Source organism: Cotesia glomerata, linkage group LG7 (genome assembly GCF_020080835.1).
Source record: "Cotesia glomerata isolate CgM1 linkage group LG7, MPM_Cglom_v2.3, whole genome shotgun sequence".
In the NCBI taxonomy this organism is placed as follows: domain Eukaryota; kingdom Metazoa; phylum Arthropoda; class Insecta; order Hymenoptera; family Braconidae; genus Cotesia; species Cotesia glomerata.
Window position 1 is genome coordinate 9,320,022 of NC_058164.1, and position 18,606 is coordinate 9,338,627.

The 18,606-nt window shown below is 28.2% G+C and overlaps 1 protein-coding gene across 1 annotated transcript in view; it reads right to left on the minus strand.

Annotated features, from left to right (window-relative positions):
- Nucleotides 1-18,606, minus strand: part of LOC123268992 — a 53,235-nt gene that overhangs the window by 8,212 nt on the left and 26,417 nt on the right. Inside the window, exons 2-3 of the mRNA XM_044734467.1 lie at nucleotides 11,977-12,241; nucleotides 8,247-8,401 (exon numbers count right to left, since the gene is read on the minus strand). Of these exons, the coding sequence (XP_044590402.1) occupies nucleotides 8,247-8,401; nucleotides 11,977-12,241 (420 nt within the window). The remainder of the gene's footprint in view (nucleotides 1-8,246; nucleotides 8,402-11,976; nucleotides 12,242-18,606) is intronic.

Here is an 18,606-nt window from a genome sequence, read left to right on the forward strand (position 1 = left end):
AAAATTTATAATAAAATATCTATAAATAGCTAAATTTTACAAAGAAAAATGAATAATAATTACAGCCCTACAAATCCCAGGATTTAAATTCAAATTTTTCGATACAAAATTTCCAGAATTCATTCCATAGCACCATTTCCTCGAGTTTTCCTATTGATCAAAGTATATGTACCAAACAAATAAATACTACGGACAAAAACGAAGCATCATTTCCTTTAAAAAATCCTAGAGTTCAAAGACGAATGAAAAAAAAAACTGAAATATTTTTCGGAATTAAACATAAATACAAGCTTAATACGTGACCGGAGATTGTTTGGCTGGGATTTAGTGTTTTGTCGATATCCGAAACAGGAAGCCGGCGGTTTTAGTCTACAGAATACTTTATACATAATATATAATAATAACGTTTTGAATAGAGCGAGATGTAATAAATGAAAAATTCCAGAGATCATTCAGAAAATTTTTTGTGAAACTCTGGATTGAGTCGGTACAGGTCTACAGGTCTATCTAGTTTGTTCTTTTTTCTAATGGACAGGAAGTAGATGAAACTACACACCGTTCGTGAAAGGGTCTTCGTTACTCTCCCACGTCTTAATATAAGTCCTTCTATTTATTCTTGGATCTTACTTACATACTTCGTGGTCTTGGTCTTAGTCTTGCTTTTTAATACATATGTGTATGCACATAATTCTCTTTACTCGGTTTCTTATTTGAGCTACACCAAATACACGAGCAGAGATATGCGCGTGGGGTAAATTTTTGTGGGATTTCCTGTTCTCACGTGGGCTTTCTGTAATATCTCTGTATATATAATACATAAACCTCCCCAAGAAATTTGAGACACTAGACTATGAATCTCGCACGCGCGTGACCAACTTTTTGCTTTTTGGATTTATAACCAGAAAACTTATAAATAATAATAATAATAATAATAATAATAAATAAATAATAATAATAATAATAATAATAATAATAATAACAACAATAATTATTATTTTTATTATTGTTAAAATGGTTTGAAAGAAAATATTTTTTCAATGTTGAGAAAAAAATTTTCTCTTAAAAAGTGAAAAATTCTTGAACTAAGTGAAATTTGTTTTTACCAAGAAAAATTTCTTAATGAAGCTTTTCAAAATGATTTCCTTAATCTTGGTCCAAGAATTTTTCTTTTAAGTTAAGTTAATTTTATTTTCTCGGTGAAGAAGGCCAAAAAAAGTGATTTTTTACATAACTTTTTTTTGAAAAGGCTTTTTGAATAATATAAAATTGATTAAGTGACTTAATTGATTAATATAAAAATGAACACATGGTAGTAACTATCAAGTTTATTAATAAGTTGTATTTTTTTTTTTTTTTACAGATAATAATTTTTCTAGCTTCTGTAGGCGATCTCCAGGAGGTTCTCCAAAAAAAAGGTGTCTCGGTGTATACGATATCTCTAGTTTGAATCATCGAAATTGAAAAATCAAAAAATTTCGTTCATGTAAGATATTATTGAGTGCTTAATCATAATATCCATTTTTAACAAAAAAATTTTTTTGAATTTTCCATGAAAATTTTATCCTTAAAGTATTTATAAAAATATCAAATATTTTTTGGAATTATTTATCTTTTAATAAATTACTAAAAAATAAAATGAAGAAAATTGTGTAAAAATTTGAAACCGGCATTAATTTTTCGATTTACTATACTCAAATTATTATATTAATTACAAAAATTAAATAAAAAAATTTTTTTTAATTCGATTACATGTAAGTACCTTTTATATACAAATTTAATGGGAAATAAATAAAATATTGTCTATGAAATTCCTCAATAAACTTTTTCTCACCATCAGTGATTGAAACATAACTTAAGCGGTGACAAGAATGCAATTGGTTAAATTTTTTATGATAAATAAAGGAATAAAAAAAGAAAAAAAAAATATTGTGTCTGTCATTGCGAGTTAGTGAAAAGACCGGACGTAAAGCAATTTCATTTGGTCACGGACAAGGTCATTTGCTCGACAGGTAGACTAGTCATAGCAGTTAAGTATTATACAGCAGCAGCAACAGCAGCAGGAGCAGTAGTAGCAGCAGCAGAGTGACTACCAGCAAAACTGAACCATGAACGATCAACGGAAAGCATTGAGCATTGAACCAGACAATTCTCATTCATCTTTCTCACTACCTGTTCTCTTTCATGAATTTTTTTCAGTACAAGTTGGCTTCATTGACCTCCGGATCGAGCATTTGTATTACATCTCGAGATTCAAGATCCAGACGCAAGACGCAAGATGCGAGACGCAAGACGCGAGACTCTATAAGAGATCAGTCGGTGCATTTTAAAAAGTTACAGGCCATTGGCAAAGACAAGTTTTTGTAATATAAATTACTTAACAATGCATCAATGAATACATCCAGAGATTGAGATTGAGATAACTTTGTATCAAATTGTATATTCTTCTTTGTAGTTAATATTTATATATGCATTGTAATAATATGGGAGTGTATTTACAAGTGATTAAATACTTTTTCAAATAAACACCCATAATAATAATAATAAAATAATAATGTAAATATAAAATTAAAACTACTAATAACAATACACTGTAAAAAATTGGGAGTAAATTTTAAATAAATAAAATACTCTGCATGCGGGATAAATTTGAAGTTTTTTTCAGCGAAGTGAATATGGATTTTAATTCGAAAATTATCCAAGTACGGAATTATTGGGCTAAAATAAATTTTTATTCAGGTGAAACAAGTTTCATAAATCAAATTACTAACAAATAATTTATGTAAAGTTTAAGTTTGTAAAAATTAACTATATATATTTTAAAAAATTTAACGTTTTTGAAACATTGAATCGAATTTTTATAAGGATTATTTTGTTTTTAAGTCTTTTTAATAAATCCTAACATAAAAAGTAGGAATTAATAAATTTTTATAATGACTACTGAAGAAACATGGCATTTCCCGTGTAAAAATGATATGATATCATTATGAAGCTCATAATGAATATCATAATAAATCTCATATTTTGGCACTAATATGAGATTCATATAAGAGCCATATCAATACTTCGAAAACCCGTAATAATTAAAATACCTGTGAGAACGAATCTTTTTTAAGTAGATTAGTAAAATTTTCATTTTTTCTGTTAATCAGAGGAAATGTATAACAATTGAGAAAAACAGTATTTTTATCATGCACTATACTATTGAACTACTTAACTTTCCTCCTTGATTTTCTTAACTCGGAAGAATATTTAGAAAAACATTGACTATCTTGGTTTAAAAAAAATTTTTAACTGAAAAAATTTTTTCGTCTCAAGATAATTATTTTTCATTTTGAAAACAATTTATATCGTCCTAAAAATTTCTTTAATTTAATTATTTTGCATTATTCCCTGTATATAGTTATGACTCAATAACTTTATATCACGATTTAAAAAGGCTAAAAATATCATTATGATTTTATGCAGATATGACCATCATTAAATTTTGAATTCAATTCAATATCATTATGATTTCATAATGAAATTATGTTAATATCATCATGGAGATACTATCCTAACGAATTTCCAACAGTAATAAAAAATTTTTTTCTTGAATTATGAATAGAAGGCAATAATATCATAATGAATTTGAAAAATTTCAGCCTGATTCCATCATGAGTTTACGCAGATACTATTATGACTTCAGTATGAAATTATGCGTTTGTCACTATGGATTGGTCACGAATCCCCATGTGATCGATCCGTGTAGATCAAATTTTATAATGAACCATAATCAAATTACTAGAAATTTTTTTTCTCCAATAAGAAAAATAAAAATTTTATAATCTAATTAAAAAAAATTCGTTTCCATAAGTATTTTACTTATTACAGGTTTCAAATGTATTGATATGGCTTTTATATGAATCTCATATTAGTGTCAAAATATGAGATTCATTATGATATTCATTATGAGCGTCATAATGATATCATATCATTTTTACACGGGTTTTGAAGATTTCTTAACAAATAAATTATTGCAGAGAGAATTTATCAAAAAATGCTACTTCAAATTTTGAAAAAAAAACCGATGCATTTTTTTTTAAATACTCAAATTTATTTGTTATAACAAACTGAAAAAGGTTATATTAATTTTTAAAATCTCTAAATACGTATTTTGTAATTTTAAAACGAATAACAACTATTTCTTTTTTTTTTTATTCAATAAAAAATATAAAAAATTTTTTATTTCGACAATATCAAATGAACTTCACTCCGGAAAGATTAAATCATTTAAAAATGTATTATTTAAATATAAATTGATAAAAATTTTACATTAATTATAAACGATACTTTTATCTATACGTGGATAATATTGCAAAAACTTAAAATAATTTCATCAAAAATTTCGAACTCCGGAACTTAAGCTGAAGGTTGTTAACGAACACAAAGATTATCAGTCTTAAAAATCACACGATTTAATCTCACATAATAATTCCGTTAGGCTTGCAGTACATCGCGTTGGACAAACACATTATCCAACATTTAAAATTTTTAAACTACATATAATTAAATATATACCTCGAACGGTGGATTATAATTAGTGTCAGTTAAAAAAATGAATAATGTAAGTCGAACTGGAAGTAAGCTTCTTCATACACTTCATATAATGCAATAGATATAGAAGTATAAGTATAAATGGAAATACGACTATTAAGTGAAATAATTATCGAAGCGGAAGTTTGAATTGCCGGAGTAATACCGGGGATCTTCGAAAGCATCAAGACCAGCCAGGTGAACAAGTATACTAAAGTATTGATAATGATAATGACCAATAAAGCGCAACGCAGCAATAAATATTTACTTATTTTCTTTGTTTTAATTCCCATGGGCATGACGAACACGATCAGCGTTCCCCGTCAATGATCTTTTATTTAATTCCCTGAAACAAAAAGTTTACTAAAAGGAACAAGAGGGAAGAGAAATAAAGGGAAAAAGCAACAGTCGGAGGATGAGGACTGAGGATGTTAAAAAAAAAAAAAAAAACAAAAATAAAAATAAATAGTTTGAATCGGTTGGATGGTCAATTGGCCAGAGGTTCAATGTTTAAGTATTCAAAGGCGTCAACAAAATACCCTCGAGGACCACCAACGCTATGACTGTTTCTTTTCTAAGCTACACAGAGTCGGTTAAATAATGACTGCGACCGGGATGAGGAGGACCAAGAGCAGAGTGATAGAGAGAAATAAAATGTTATATTATACACGTCGACTCTTTTCTACCTACATTTATTTTATATACCATCAGTTTCGCGTCCGTGTTTTTTATCCTGCCGCACCCTAACTTGCCTCTGCATTCTCTTTGGAGGCGTGGGAGTGCCTTATACTTTAACAACACAACTAACTCGTTGGATCCAACTCCAAGAGATTCTCAAGATCTCGTTGTACTGATCTCTACCTTCCTTAGTATGCCAATGATAATAGTTCCTATATTTTGCTGTTATATGCTCGGTACCAAACTATTTTAACGATAACTATCTTGTTTATTTCATTATTTCATATTTTTGCAAAATTCTGTTATTATTATTATTATTATTATTATTTATTTTGATGAATCACCGAAAATTATTACTATAAAATCTAATGTATTAATTTAAAACACCTATTGAGTGTTTACTGAGATTTTAATACGTTGTAGTCACTTTCTAAACACTGTTTAATGTTTACACAGTGACTACCGTGTATTTAAATGGTAATAAAGTATTGAGTAGGAGTTTTAAACTAAAATCCTGTGACTTAGTCTACAGAAAGTAAATTGTGCATTTAAAAATTTTTATATTTAATTTTTCGGTGTATTTTACTTTTTCTAAAGTTTCTTAAATTTTGAATCAACATTTTAGAATTTTATTATCAATTGTTCAGATTTACAATGAAAAAAAAAAAAAAAAATTAAGTTCTCAAAAGAAAATTCTCTTTAAAATGATTTTCTTCGTTCAAAATTTTTACCTTAAATTTAGTTAATTTTTTTATTGCTGTTAATTTTACTATAAATATTTTATATACAAAAACAAATATTCTTTTATATAACTATTTCAGAGATAAGAACTAAAATATTTGGTGTAAAAAAGTTTTAAATTCCAAACAGTAAAAAAATCGTGACAAAACTTAATTACTATAAAATACAACCGGAAAATACTCTCAGCAAAAGTATTAAACCTGTTGAAACATCTTTCATCGTATTTTGACTGGGTCAATTCGTTAGACTACATAAGAATTATATAATTTTTTCCGGCGAAGTAAACAAAAAATTCTCAAAAGAATAATTCATCTGAAATTCAAATCAATCGAAAGTTTAAAGATTTAAGAAATGGTCCCAAGAATTTTTCCACTTTTTAAGAGATTTTGACTTCCGAAACGTTTTACCTTGTATCCAAAAAAAAAAAAATTAGAAAAACGGTTCACCCTAAAGGCCATCCCTGCAACTTCCCGCTAATTCCATTCCTGGGCGCTTAAAATTGTACTTATGACATTTTTGAGATTTTTGAGCTCAAAATATAATTTATGTGATATTTTGAGCTTGTTGAGTTCGAAGAAATAATATTTCTATGCATTTGAGCTCTCCCAGCTCAAAAGTCTGATAGAAGTTTCGTAGAACACTATTTTTGGAATTTTCAAACCGCAATAACTTTTGAATGAATCAACCAATTTTCACGCGGCTGGCGGCATTCGACGCAGTTTTATCATCCTCATAAGTTATTTTCAAGTTTTAATTGATCGAACCAAAAATTTCGGAGTAATCCAGAAAAAACACTTCTTTCGGTTTTCTTTCGTTCACGATATCTCTCGAACGAATCAACCGATTTACACCAGCTTGGTGGCGATCGACGTGGTTTTTCAAGCTTAAAGGAGGATTAGTTTTTGAAGTTGATCTATAAAGCCGTTTAAAAGTTATTCCAAAAAAACCACTTTCAAAAAAAATTTTTTTATTTTTTTTGAGATTTTTCAAAATTTCTCAAAATCTATCAGTCCGAATCGGTTCAAATTCACAGTTAATCTAAGTTTGAGGGAACCCTTTAGAACGCCGTTTGGTAGGTTCCAATCGGTCCAGTCATTCAAAAGTTATAAGGGAGTCACATATTCACACACACACACACACATATACACACACACACACACACACACACACACACACACACACACACAGACGTACGGACATCATCGTAAAAATAGTCAGGAAAGCTTTTTAGGGCTTCCAAACGTCAAGATCTGTTGAAACCTCGATTTTTGCAAAACAGGGTAAAAACAATAACTTCCCGATTTTTCGAAAATCATTGATTTTCTTACCGGGAAGTTAAAAATGGCAGGAAATTAAGAATTTTAATCTAGAAATTACAAAATTTGAGCGTTTTATGAATTTGAATTTCAAAAGTTTAAATCCTGAGAATTGTACTTTCAATTGTTTTCTTTCTATTATATCACATATTGTGATAAATAATTATATTCCTTAGAAATTTTAATTTTTTCCAAGATATGAATCACAATCTGGAAAAATTTTGAGAAACTGAACAATAATTTAAGCTTCAGATTACAATCATAGATTAAAACAAAATTAAAAATTTTCCCAGGTATACTTCAGCCGGATTAACATATCGGAGTCTTACGAATGCGATAAATTAAAATAATTATTTGCATTACACACAAGCTAACGGAGAATTTTTAAAAATGATTATAATTGTAAGCTGAGACTTAGAAGAAGAAATTACTAGACGTGCGATTCGAATAAAAGTCATCACATCTGATCATGCACTACAGAAATGTCTGAACGTACGACTGTATGTACTATTAGTGTACTATACATATGAATTAATGCAGATAGCTTCGGATAACCTTGAGGTAAAAGAACTTAACAATGTATGTTGTATGTTATATGTTGAACTGGATGCATCACATCGGGTTATAATCGAGCCGTGATTATGCAAATGGTGGATTGATGGAATCGCGCACGCAGGTATTTTAATTGATGGACTCGTGAGAAAAAGGAACCCACGCTCATATGCTGACGCGCGTGCGTGAGGTCACGCGTATGAGGACGCCTAAGCTTCCTCACATCACATGCTTGTGAGCAATATCTTTACGTTTTATATTATTTTTTGTCGGATGCAATGAAAAGTAATTCAAAATATGAATCGTGGTCATTAAAGAAAAAAAAAAATAAATAATTCTTAATTGTAATTTTTTCTATGTCTAATAGGCTACAGTTTTTTTACTTACGGTAGAGGATGGATCTGGAGGTGAGTTTGTCGCAAGAAGCTATTGCGATGTCCTCGTATGTGTAGCACCTGTTGAGGTCTTCTGAGAAGACTTCAATGATATTGCGGGATCTTCGCTTCAACCGGAAACACCTGATGCATTGCCCTTCTGCAGTCCTGTTGGATTTTATTATTTTTATTTTATCAATGGTTGCTGCTTGTCACATCAATGTCAATTATTAACTACTTTACTTCTTCATTTGCTTTAATGTAACGTTTTATGTCTTGATAGGAAATTAAGTGCTGGTAATCAAATCGTATCTTTGAAATGTCATCTTGTGTTTTTAAATAAATGTCTAGTTTGTTTTTTGTTCTGTACACAGAAAAAAAAATTTCTTGCGCCAAAAAATTTCTAGAAAGGCCAAAGTTATTTTGGAAAAATAATTTTTTGGATTAAGAAAATTTGACTTTATTTAGGAAATTTTTAATTTTTTTTAATAATTTTTTAAGCTAATAAAATTTATTCTTGAGTTAAAAATTTTTTTCTTTTTGTGTAGCTTAAAAAGTGATAAAATTATTGTTTAGACGTTAAAATATGTATTTTTTAATTATTTTGGGTTAATTATTAGTATTTTATTGTATTAATTGAGAAGTATAAATTTTGTAAAAAAATTCTAAAGACTAATTTTGATGTTAATTATTATTTAAGAACATTTTATAGAAAATATTAACGAAAAAATTTCAGCTTCAAATTAATACTTTCATATTGATTTTAAATACTAAATATGTTACAATTATTTAATTATTTTATGTAGGCTGAAATTATTCGATTAAAATAGAATAAGGCTCAATTATGAGCAAGAGGCACTGATGGCATAAATACCAAAGTTTTAAAAGCAATTAGTCATAATATCAGCAAACCGCTTGAATATATTTTTAATGTTTGTATGGGTGAAGGCATTTGGCCTAATGCTTTAAAATGTGCTGAAATTATTCCTATTTACAAATCGGGGGATAGACATCTCACGACGAACTATCGCCCGATTTCTCTTATTTCCAATATTGCCAAAATACTTGAGAAACTCATACAAACGAATGTATCTTTTTATCTCAGAATGTAAAATAATAGCGGAAGAACAATTCGGTTTTATTAAAAACAAATCTACTAAAGATGCACTTGCATCAATAACGGATTTTATATATTCGAATCTGGATGAAAATAATCCGTTATAGTTTTCTTGGATTTGGCAAAGGCTTTCGATACTGTTGACCATAAAATATTACTGGATAAACTACAAAATTACGGTATCAGAGGAGTGGCGAATAATTTAAATAAAGATTACTTAGCAAATAGATATCAGGATATGAAAATGAACATAATCAGAAGTAAAAAAAGAATAATAAAAATAGGAGTCCCTCAAGGGACGATATTAGGACCTTTGCTTTTTGTCCTTTATATTAATGATATATTTAACATTTTTCCATTGAAAACACTAGCGGCATATGCTGATGATACTGTAATCAAATGTGCAGGCAAATCCTGGGCTGAAGTTGAGGGTAATTTAAATAGATATCTAGATAATATTTGAAACTGGTTACGAGACAATTACTTGTCTCTAAACGTTGATAAAACAACATACATAACATTTGGTTGCAATAGTAATAGCATTCCTGCTGTTTTTGAGTTATCAATTTACAATAAAAAAATCAAAAGAGTTAACAGTTGTAAATACCTAGGGGTAATCTTTGACTGTCATGCAAGATGGAATAGTCACGTCACAGACCTTATTAAAAAAATTAAATTTTTCTTTTTTTTATTTCATAAATTAAAATGGACTTTTGATAAAAAAAAACACTAAAAATAATATACCACACTTTGTTTGAAAATATAATAAACTATGGTATAATTGCGTGGGGAGGATGTTATAAAAATGTATTAACTAAATTAGCTATAGTATACAAAATAAACTAATTGAAATTATTGTTAAAGACAGAAATTATGAGAATCCCATACCGACAGTTAAAGATACTTTTATCATCGAGTCTATTTGTTACCATTATAATACATGCAGAGAGATTTATATAAACTATCAAGGCAAAACTAGACCTAAATCAATAATACAACCGAAAATTAACAAAAGCATAGCCTTTAAAAACTCATATGTGGTTGCGGTAAAAAATTATAATTTATTACCAAACATCTTTGAATCTTTACACCTTAATAAAAAATTAATAAGAAAAAAAAATAATGAATTGCAAGATGGGTAAATATAATAAACTAGTTTAATATCTGCTATTTATATTTTTTTTATATAATAAGTTACAACTACTAAAATTTATAATCTTTCTTTTCTCCAGCAATTGTTATCTTTAAATATACATTTTTGCCTGTCTTTTTAGGGTGACAAGACATAATTATAAATGTAATATACTTAAGTTAAAACTAAACCAGGCCTATGCACAGATGATTAATTTTCATCTCTATAGATGCATACTATATATGTGTATTTGAGTATTATATGTATGTATGTATGTATGTATATTATTCTGGCAATAAATAAATAAAATAAGATTTTTTTTTTCAAATATTTAATGTTAATTTAAGTTTTTGGTGAAAGTTATTATTCTTTGTTTACTATTTTTAAGAAAATATACACGAATAATGTAAACATGAAAACTTATTGATCAAATCGAAAATTTTTCATTTAATTAACCGTCGGTACCTTGCTAAATATTATTAAAAGTTTTATAAAATTAATTATAATGAATTATTGTCTGTAATGTTCTTTTTTTATTATAAATTTAATAATCTCAAAATACGACTTTTATTATATAGAAAATTAAATTATGTTTCACTCAAAATTTTTCATACTGAATCTGTGAGTTTAAAAAAAATTTATCATGATAATTCTATATTTTTTTTCAATAATATTGAAGAAAAAAAGTTATTTTCACCAATCAAGTAAAAAATTTACTAACTATAAATTTGAAATGTCTTCTAATCTCTCGCCTATCGACTCGGGTGTAAGGAATTCTGGCACGAGAATTTAAAATCGCTCGGAATGTACCGATAAAATAATATAAAAAAGTGTTGATCGAAACTATAAATGAGATATTTTGATGAAAAAATTTTAAGTACCTCCCGAATAAAAAAAGATGAGGATTAAAAAAAATAAATTGAAGCATATGGGAGTCGGCAAAAAATGGACAGCAAAGCAGCTTATATATAAAATATACTGATGGCACGTTACAGAGAAAAATATTATCATGGGTATATATAAGAGTTATAGATAGCTACATATATGTAAAAGATAAAAAATGTGTAAGCAATAATCGGAGATTATTTATTGATTGCGTAAATCATCGAGCTTTTAGTATTGTTAGCTAATAAAAAAATTTGTTAAATGCTTCCTCGCAATTTTTAAAATATTAAATACTCCGACCCATCAATCAATCTGTTTTCGTATAAAAGCTTTTTCTATTTTATCATCATTATTATTTTTTTTATTATTATGCGTAACATATAACGTTTTATTATATTTGATGGAATAAAATAGCGCTATCAAAAGTAATTAATTGAGATAGACGAGGGTCGCTTGTTTAGATAAGATTAAAAAGGTAAATAAATAAACAGCTGAACAGAATGGTGAAGAAATAAAATGTAATGATGATAAATAAGAATCGATATAATTTATAGTGTTATTTTTATTATACGGAATTTTATTTACATAAGATTTAAATTAACCACTCACGTGTCAACCAGCAAAACATTTTCTCCGACTCGTTTATGACAGTACCCCCAGACAGGTATGGAGTCGAAAGTGATATTCAGAGCCGAGTACTGGATCGGTTCGACGGAATTCGCGGATCCTTTGCCACCTGGCCCATTTACTTGCATCAGAAAATCTCCTTGAAATTCTGCGGGGAAGTAACAGTGCGCCATAAATTGCGGGTCGTAACTCGGCAGTGTAACGACGGCTGATGGATTTTCTGAGACATCGGAAACTATTACTGAACCTGAAAATTAATAAAAATAATACGAATTAATTAGGGTTGATATACAAATAATAAAATATACTTATATTATACATTAGATATAAGTATGGAGGTCGTGCGAAAGGACAAGGTATCGGGGTCACGATGGGCCAATTAATTTCGCATTATGTAGAAATAAAACGGAAGTCCCAGTCGTAATTTATTTTTATTTTTATAATACCAGTCATACATCATATAGATGGAATTTTATTCGGTGAGCCGAGTAGAAGAAAAAATTAAATTAAGATAGAATTTTTTGTCGAGTAATATCAATGTTAAATAAAAGGTAAAGTGGTTTTTTGTGGCAACTGAAACTTTGTAATCTTTGGAGCGGAACACGACTCAAGTATATTTTTTGTTAAAATTTTTTTTTAGGTATTATTTCTTATTTTTGATTTTAAAATTATAGTCTCAAAATTTTTGAGGAATTTTCTTCGACTCAGCTGTAACTATTTTTTTCAATCTGATAAATTTCACACAGAAAAAAAAATGTTCTTGAATCAAGTATATATTTTTTAAGAGCTCAATATTCTTGGTTTGAGTAGAAAAATTCTTGATTTAAGAAAATTTTTCTTGATTTAAGGAAATTTTACTTAATTCAATAATTTTTCGTCTTGATTAAAAACAATTACTCTCTTCAAAATTATATTCTTGGTTCAAGAATTTTTCTCTCCAATCAAGTTAATTTTTTTTTTTTGTGCATCCGTGGGAATGATGACAATTTTTGGGAGTGGTTTTGATATGAATTATATTTTGAGTTAACATGTTCAAAGTCATTAGTTTCCGTTTGCGTAATTTATCATGATTATAATTACGATTTTTTATTTAGATAGAGGATAGTGATTGTGATTATGATAGCGATTGTTGTTGTCATTAAGAAAGTAAAAAGAGGACCGCAAAAAGAAGAGCTGCGAATTAAATTCAATTGTCGTCAACAGGAAGCAATAAATAAATACAAGACACTTAAAGTGTAGGGTTAAACGAGCGATCACACAGGTAGAGTAACTATAAGTATAACGCTGTCTTTGTTCCACACACGCATTCAATTTATTCCAGTGTAGCATCGGTACCAAAAAAAGTTGCTGCGCCAGTTCTGTCGATTACGATCCAGATTTTCATTAAACATCACGTCAAGAATTACTCGCCAGACGAAATTATTGAATTAAATTGTGTCTTTTTTGTGGGATGTAATGTGGTAGAAAGTTAATAAATTTCGACCGGATGGGTTAACTAAAAAAATTTTATTTATAATAAGAATTTTATATGTACATCCTATTTGGAAAAATTAAATTGAAATATCTGGAAAAAATTTTATGAGAAATAAAATTATTAGTCATTTATTTTAAATCAAATTTTTTTTTAATTAAATAAATATTTTGACATTCTAATAATTTAGATAGTAATTTCAAACCCTTTAAAAATATTCAGCGTAAGTCTCGTGTGATTTTTTCGAATTTTTTAATTTTAAAAATTATTAAAAACTTAAACAAAAAAAAATTTATTTTCTATAAAAAAAAATAATTTTTTTGGTCTTTTATCAAAATACTTAATCATTTTTAGAACTTTTATAACAAATTAATTTATTATAAAAGGATATTTTTAAGAAATAATTTACCTAAAAATATTTTCGTGGAATTTTTTTGCCGTACTAATTTATTTGTTATAAAACTAAAAAAAAAAAATTGTTAGTCATCTGTTAATTTCATTACAATTATAATTCGATTAAATTTCAATGAAAGTAAGTAAGAATAAAATATTTAATGAAAAATATGAATGAACTGATATCGCATAAGCACCTTGCAATTGAACCTTACGCTAACTCATAGCGTACATGTCAGCAACTCGTGCGGTTTCACTTGCCCCCGGTACATATAATAGTATCATGTCGTGTCAGTGCTGAGATTGAGCAACCGCAAAGTAAAATACTCTCGGTAAAACCGGAGTTATTAGAGTAATATACATATATATATAAAAATAATAAGAGAAAGAGAGAGTAACTGTTGGCTGTACTTTTATCTTCTTCTTACGACCCTTATAATACTTCAAAATCAGAATTATTTCCTCGTTAAAACCTCGCGATCGTTAACCTTATCGATCTTTCGGCACGAATCTCTTTTAATATTTTTATCTTTTTTTTATTTTTTTTCTAAGCCTCGACTCATCGAAAGCGTTAACAATTTTTCTTACACGTATACTAATAATTACATACAAGCCGTACTCTTGTTTTTGCCTGATATTTCTTCACCGGAAATGTACTATCACCTCGATCTTAAACTGGAATCTCGATGCGTTTAATTACTTTACTTTTAAGTCTTTTGGCTTAGCTCTTTAAACCCATTCTTCGAGTTCTTACTCTTGCTACAACTAAACCCCTCTAATTGCCAACGCGTATAAGGGAAACCACGTGCTCTAACAAATTTTTTAAAGAAAATCTTTCAACACATAAAGCATAACAATAAAATAAATTTTATGAGTAATAAGAGATATTTTTATTCTATTTGCGGGTTAATGTTTTATGACCGGAAGATAACGTAATATTTATATTAAAACTTTGCTTAGACAAAAGTAAGTACATTGGCCTTAAAATAATGCACATGATATATATATTATAATATGTCTCGTGTTACTTTACAGCTACGCGTAATTGGTGTAATCAAAAACTTCCATAAGTCTTACGAACTCTGCCGTACTCACTATTCTCCATTCTAGCATTTCGTTGACGGAAATACGTCTAGTGAAGTCCCACTCCTGAGTATCAAGACAATTCACCATTATCATAAGCATATGCTAATATAACATACGAAGGAATTATAAACAATGACGGCTTTGGAAATAACTAGAAAAAATTTCTTCATAGTAGAAAATTATTTAGAAAATTGACGCTATAATTAATGGTTATCTTTTTATGTTACTTCGAGACAATTGTCACTAGATTTACATGGTTGTCTCATTTCAAAACATAGTATGCAACTGAAGAATTTTTAGATTTGTTTTTTAACTTCCCGCTAAGAAAATTGTAATTTTCGAAAATCGGGAAGTTATTGGTTTTACCCCGTTTTTCAAAAATTGAGTTTTCATCAGATCTTGACGTTTTGAGGTCCTTTAGAGTAAAAAGAATGTACTTTTAATTATAATTTTCATTTATTAAAAAATATTTTTGGTCAAAAAAAATTTAGGGTCTACATGATACTTTTAAAAAAATAAACTTGATTCAAGAAAAAAAAATTTTGAACCTAAAAATTTGCTTTTTGAGAGTTTGATTTTCTTAAATCGAGCAGACAAATTCTTAAATTAAGAAATTTTTCTTTGTTCAAAAATTTTTCTGTTTAGTTTACAATCAAATCCTTAAAAACAAAAATTTTAAACTAAAGATTTCTTATTTTGAATCGTTTATTTTTTTTTTATAAACTTCACGAGTTACAAGTAAAATTTTCATAATAATCAAAAAGATTTTAGGTTGTAATTTAAATTGAAACTCAATAAAATTAATACAAATTCAAAAGTTGACGGCATAAGAAAAATGTAAACTCTTTTTACTTTTTATTTTTTTAAATCATGATGAAAATTTTTTCTATATAAATATCAAGCATAAAACATAAAATATAGACTGTCAGAAGCGAGATTAAAATCACTTATTACTACTACTAAGTATTAATTAATATTCTTAAAAATGAAAACTACTCGCGGCTCGTAGCTGGGTAGGTTTAAGTATATACCTTTAACGCCGCTCATGTATTTATCATTTCAGTTTAATGAAGCTAGAGAAGGCACAAGACATATCCGAGGATCCTCTCACGTCATAATAACCAGTCTCGTGGGTTTTTTGTTTGTTTGGGATCGGCTCAGTGATGAGTGAGTTTGCAAAAAGTGACCTCGTCCTGATTCCTTACTGTACGGTGGCCATTATTATTTACTTATTTTTAGTTTTTATTTATTTTTATTTATAAAAATGTTCGGGTACACGTGTATATTACTTTGTTGCAGGACGCCATATGGTTGTACAGGTCCTCATTAATGACTCAAGGACCAACAGATGCCAGATTTGTTTCTTATTTCTTCTTTTACTTTCACCATCATCTTCCTTCTCATTATCATTATCCTCGTATTTTATTTATATTTATATTTAATACCGAGTTATATATGACCAAGGAAGATATATTTGAGGTAATAAAGTCTGAGAGGGGCTAATTGGACCTTTGAATTTTTTTAATTAAAATATATTACATATCAATTAATTTTGTTCCATTATTTTTTTATCAAACGACGAGTCAAATTTTTTTGAAGAAAATTTTATCTCTAAATTTTACATTCTTTTTTTAATATAAAATATTTTATCAAATAATTAATATACAAATTGATGGTTCAAAAAAAAATAAATTCATAATATATTTTATGTTATTTTATAATACACGATGAAAAAGCACGCGCCGGAAGCCCACGGCTCAATTCTGTTTCGATTAGATCGGTAATTTAGGTCCTGCCTAACGAAAAAAAAATTTGAAAAAAATAATGACGATGATAATAATAATAAAAAAGAAGAAGAAAGGAATAATAAAAGAAGCTGAGGCGCCTGGTAACGAACCTACAGCATCATCCGGTCGGCTGGTCCATTGTGTATTAAAACTTAAAACCTTTCCTTCTTTATCTGCGTGGATCTTGGCTCATTTTTGTTTTCGTTTTAGTTTTCGGTGCGCCGTAGTCATAATCACCATTACTTTTAGTACTTTTTGGTAAATAATTGTAAAGTGGTTTCTCAAAAACCGACAAAGTTTCGCTTACTTTGCACGGCAGACAAATATCCGTGAGCTTATTTTTTATCCTCTTAGAGACTTCCGGTCCCGGGTACGGCGCCCTTTCTTGTTATGTGTGTATTCGTTATAGTAGTTACAAAAAAGGTATCTCGAGAAAATAACAAACTCGTTTGAGCCTGCAAAATCCGTTTTGAACTTAATAATTACATTGTGAATAAGATGAGCCTTTAAAGGATCTTTATGCCGGTTTAAACTTGCTTGGATTTTATTTTGAGGATATAATGAACGGCTTCCGCTTTATTTTATGTGGTTGTACTTGGAGGTTTAGTTACTAGAAGGGTGGCATAAAGCATTTGAATAATTATTTTTAAATTTCATGATTTTCAATAAGTTTTAGCTTTATATACAATTAATGAGTATAAATTCTGTTGACAGAAATTAAATAAGTATTTGTAGAAAAATTGAGAGCTTTACTCTACATATCAAACAAATATTCAGAATTCGTGCTTAAAGATTTTAAATTAACTTAAAAATAAACAAATTTAGAAATATAAAAAATCTTAAACTATTTTTTAATATTATTATTATCTATGTAATTAAAAAAATGAGAAAAATTTTGTCTCCGGCGTATTAATATAATAAAATCCGTTCATTTATGATAAAATTTATTTATTTATTTTATTTTGTACATGTAAATGCAGTTATATCAAACATTAATTAATATAATAAAGAGAGTAAGGAAAATTTTGTGACGAGTATATTTTTATTTCAAAAGAGATCTATATTTGAACTTTTTATCATCAAAAAGTTTTTGACCTAAATTTTTGTTTTTTCATGATTATATATTTTTTTTAGCAATAGTCAATTTATATAACAAATTTTTGGATGAATTCTGAATAGTTTGTCATTCTATAAGTTTATTTCGTCACATTTTCTATTAAATAAGAATTGAGCATAATTTTTTTTTAATTAATTTCAGAAGTATCCTAACTTTGTACATTGTCATCAAAAATACCTATAGATATTTGATCCAAAGTTCTTTTATAGATAATTCGTGATTCTCGACCGACACATAATAACTGTAGGCTGCTAATTATTATTATTATTGTTATTTTTTGCCAGGTTCTTCCACCAAATGACCCTCATTTCCTTCAAACAAATTCTCTCTCCATAAAAATGTCCTCTTTAAAAATAACTAATTGTGATAAATGAACTTAATTTGATAATCCGTTCAAATAAATCCTTGTAAAAAGTAAACCAATTTTTCAGTCTGTCGTTTATATCAAGTCCTATCTTAAATCTTCATACGAATTTAATTCCATTACTAAAACTCGTTATTATTAATTTGAAAAGGAAAAGTAGTGTAGCTATTAAAGAGTGTTTAGAAGACAAGAATGTCGATGCATTATGGATAGGGACGTAAAGGGACGAGAACGGGGAAGTAAAGGATCTGATCTGGCAGAGTCAATTAGGTTGTGCGGCTGCACCTGTTACCGCCACTTTTCGCTCCCATCGCCGTTCGTACGCCTCTTTATATACATATATACACATATATAAAACTCTCATCTTATACTTTTTAGCCTTGTTCTTATACTT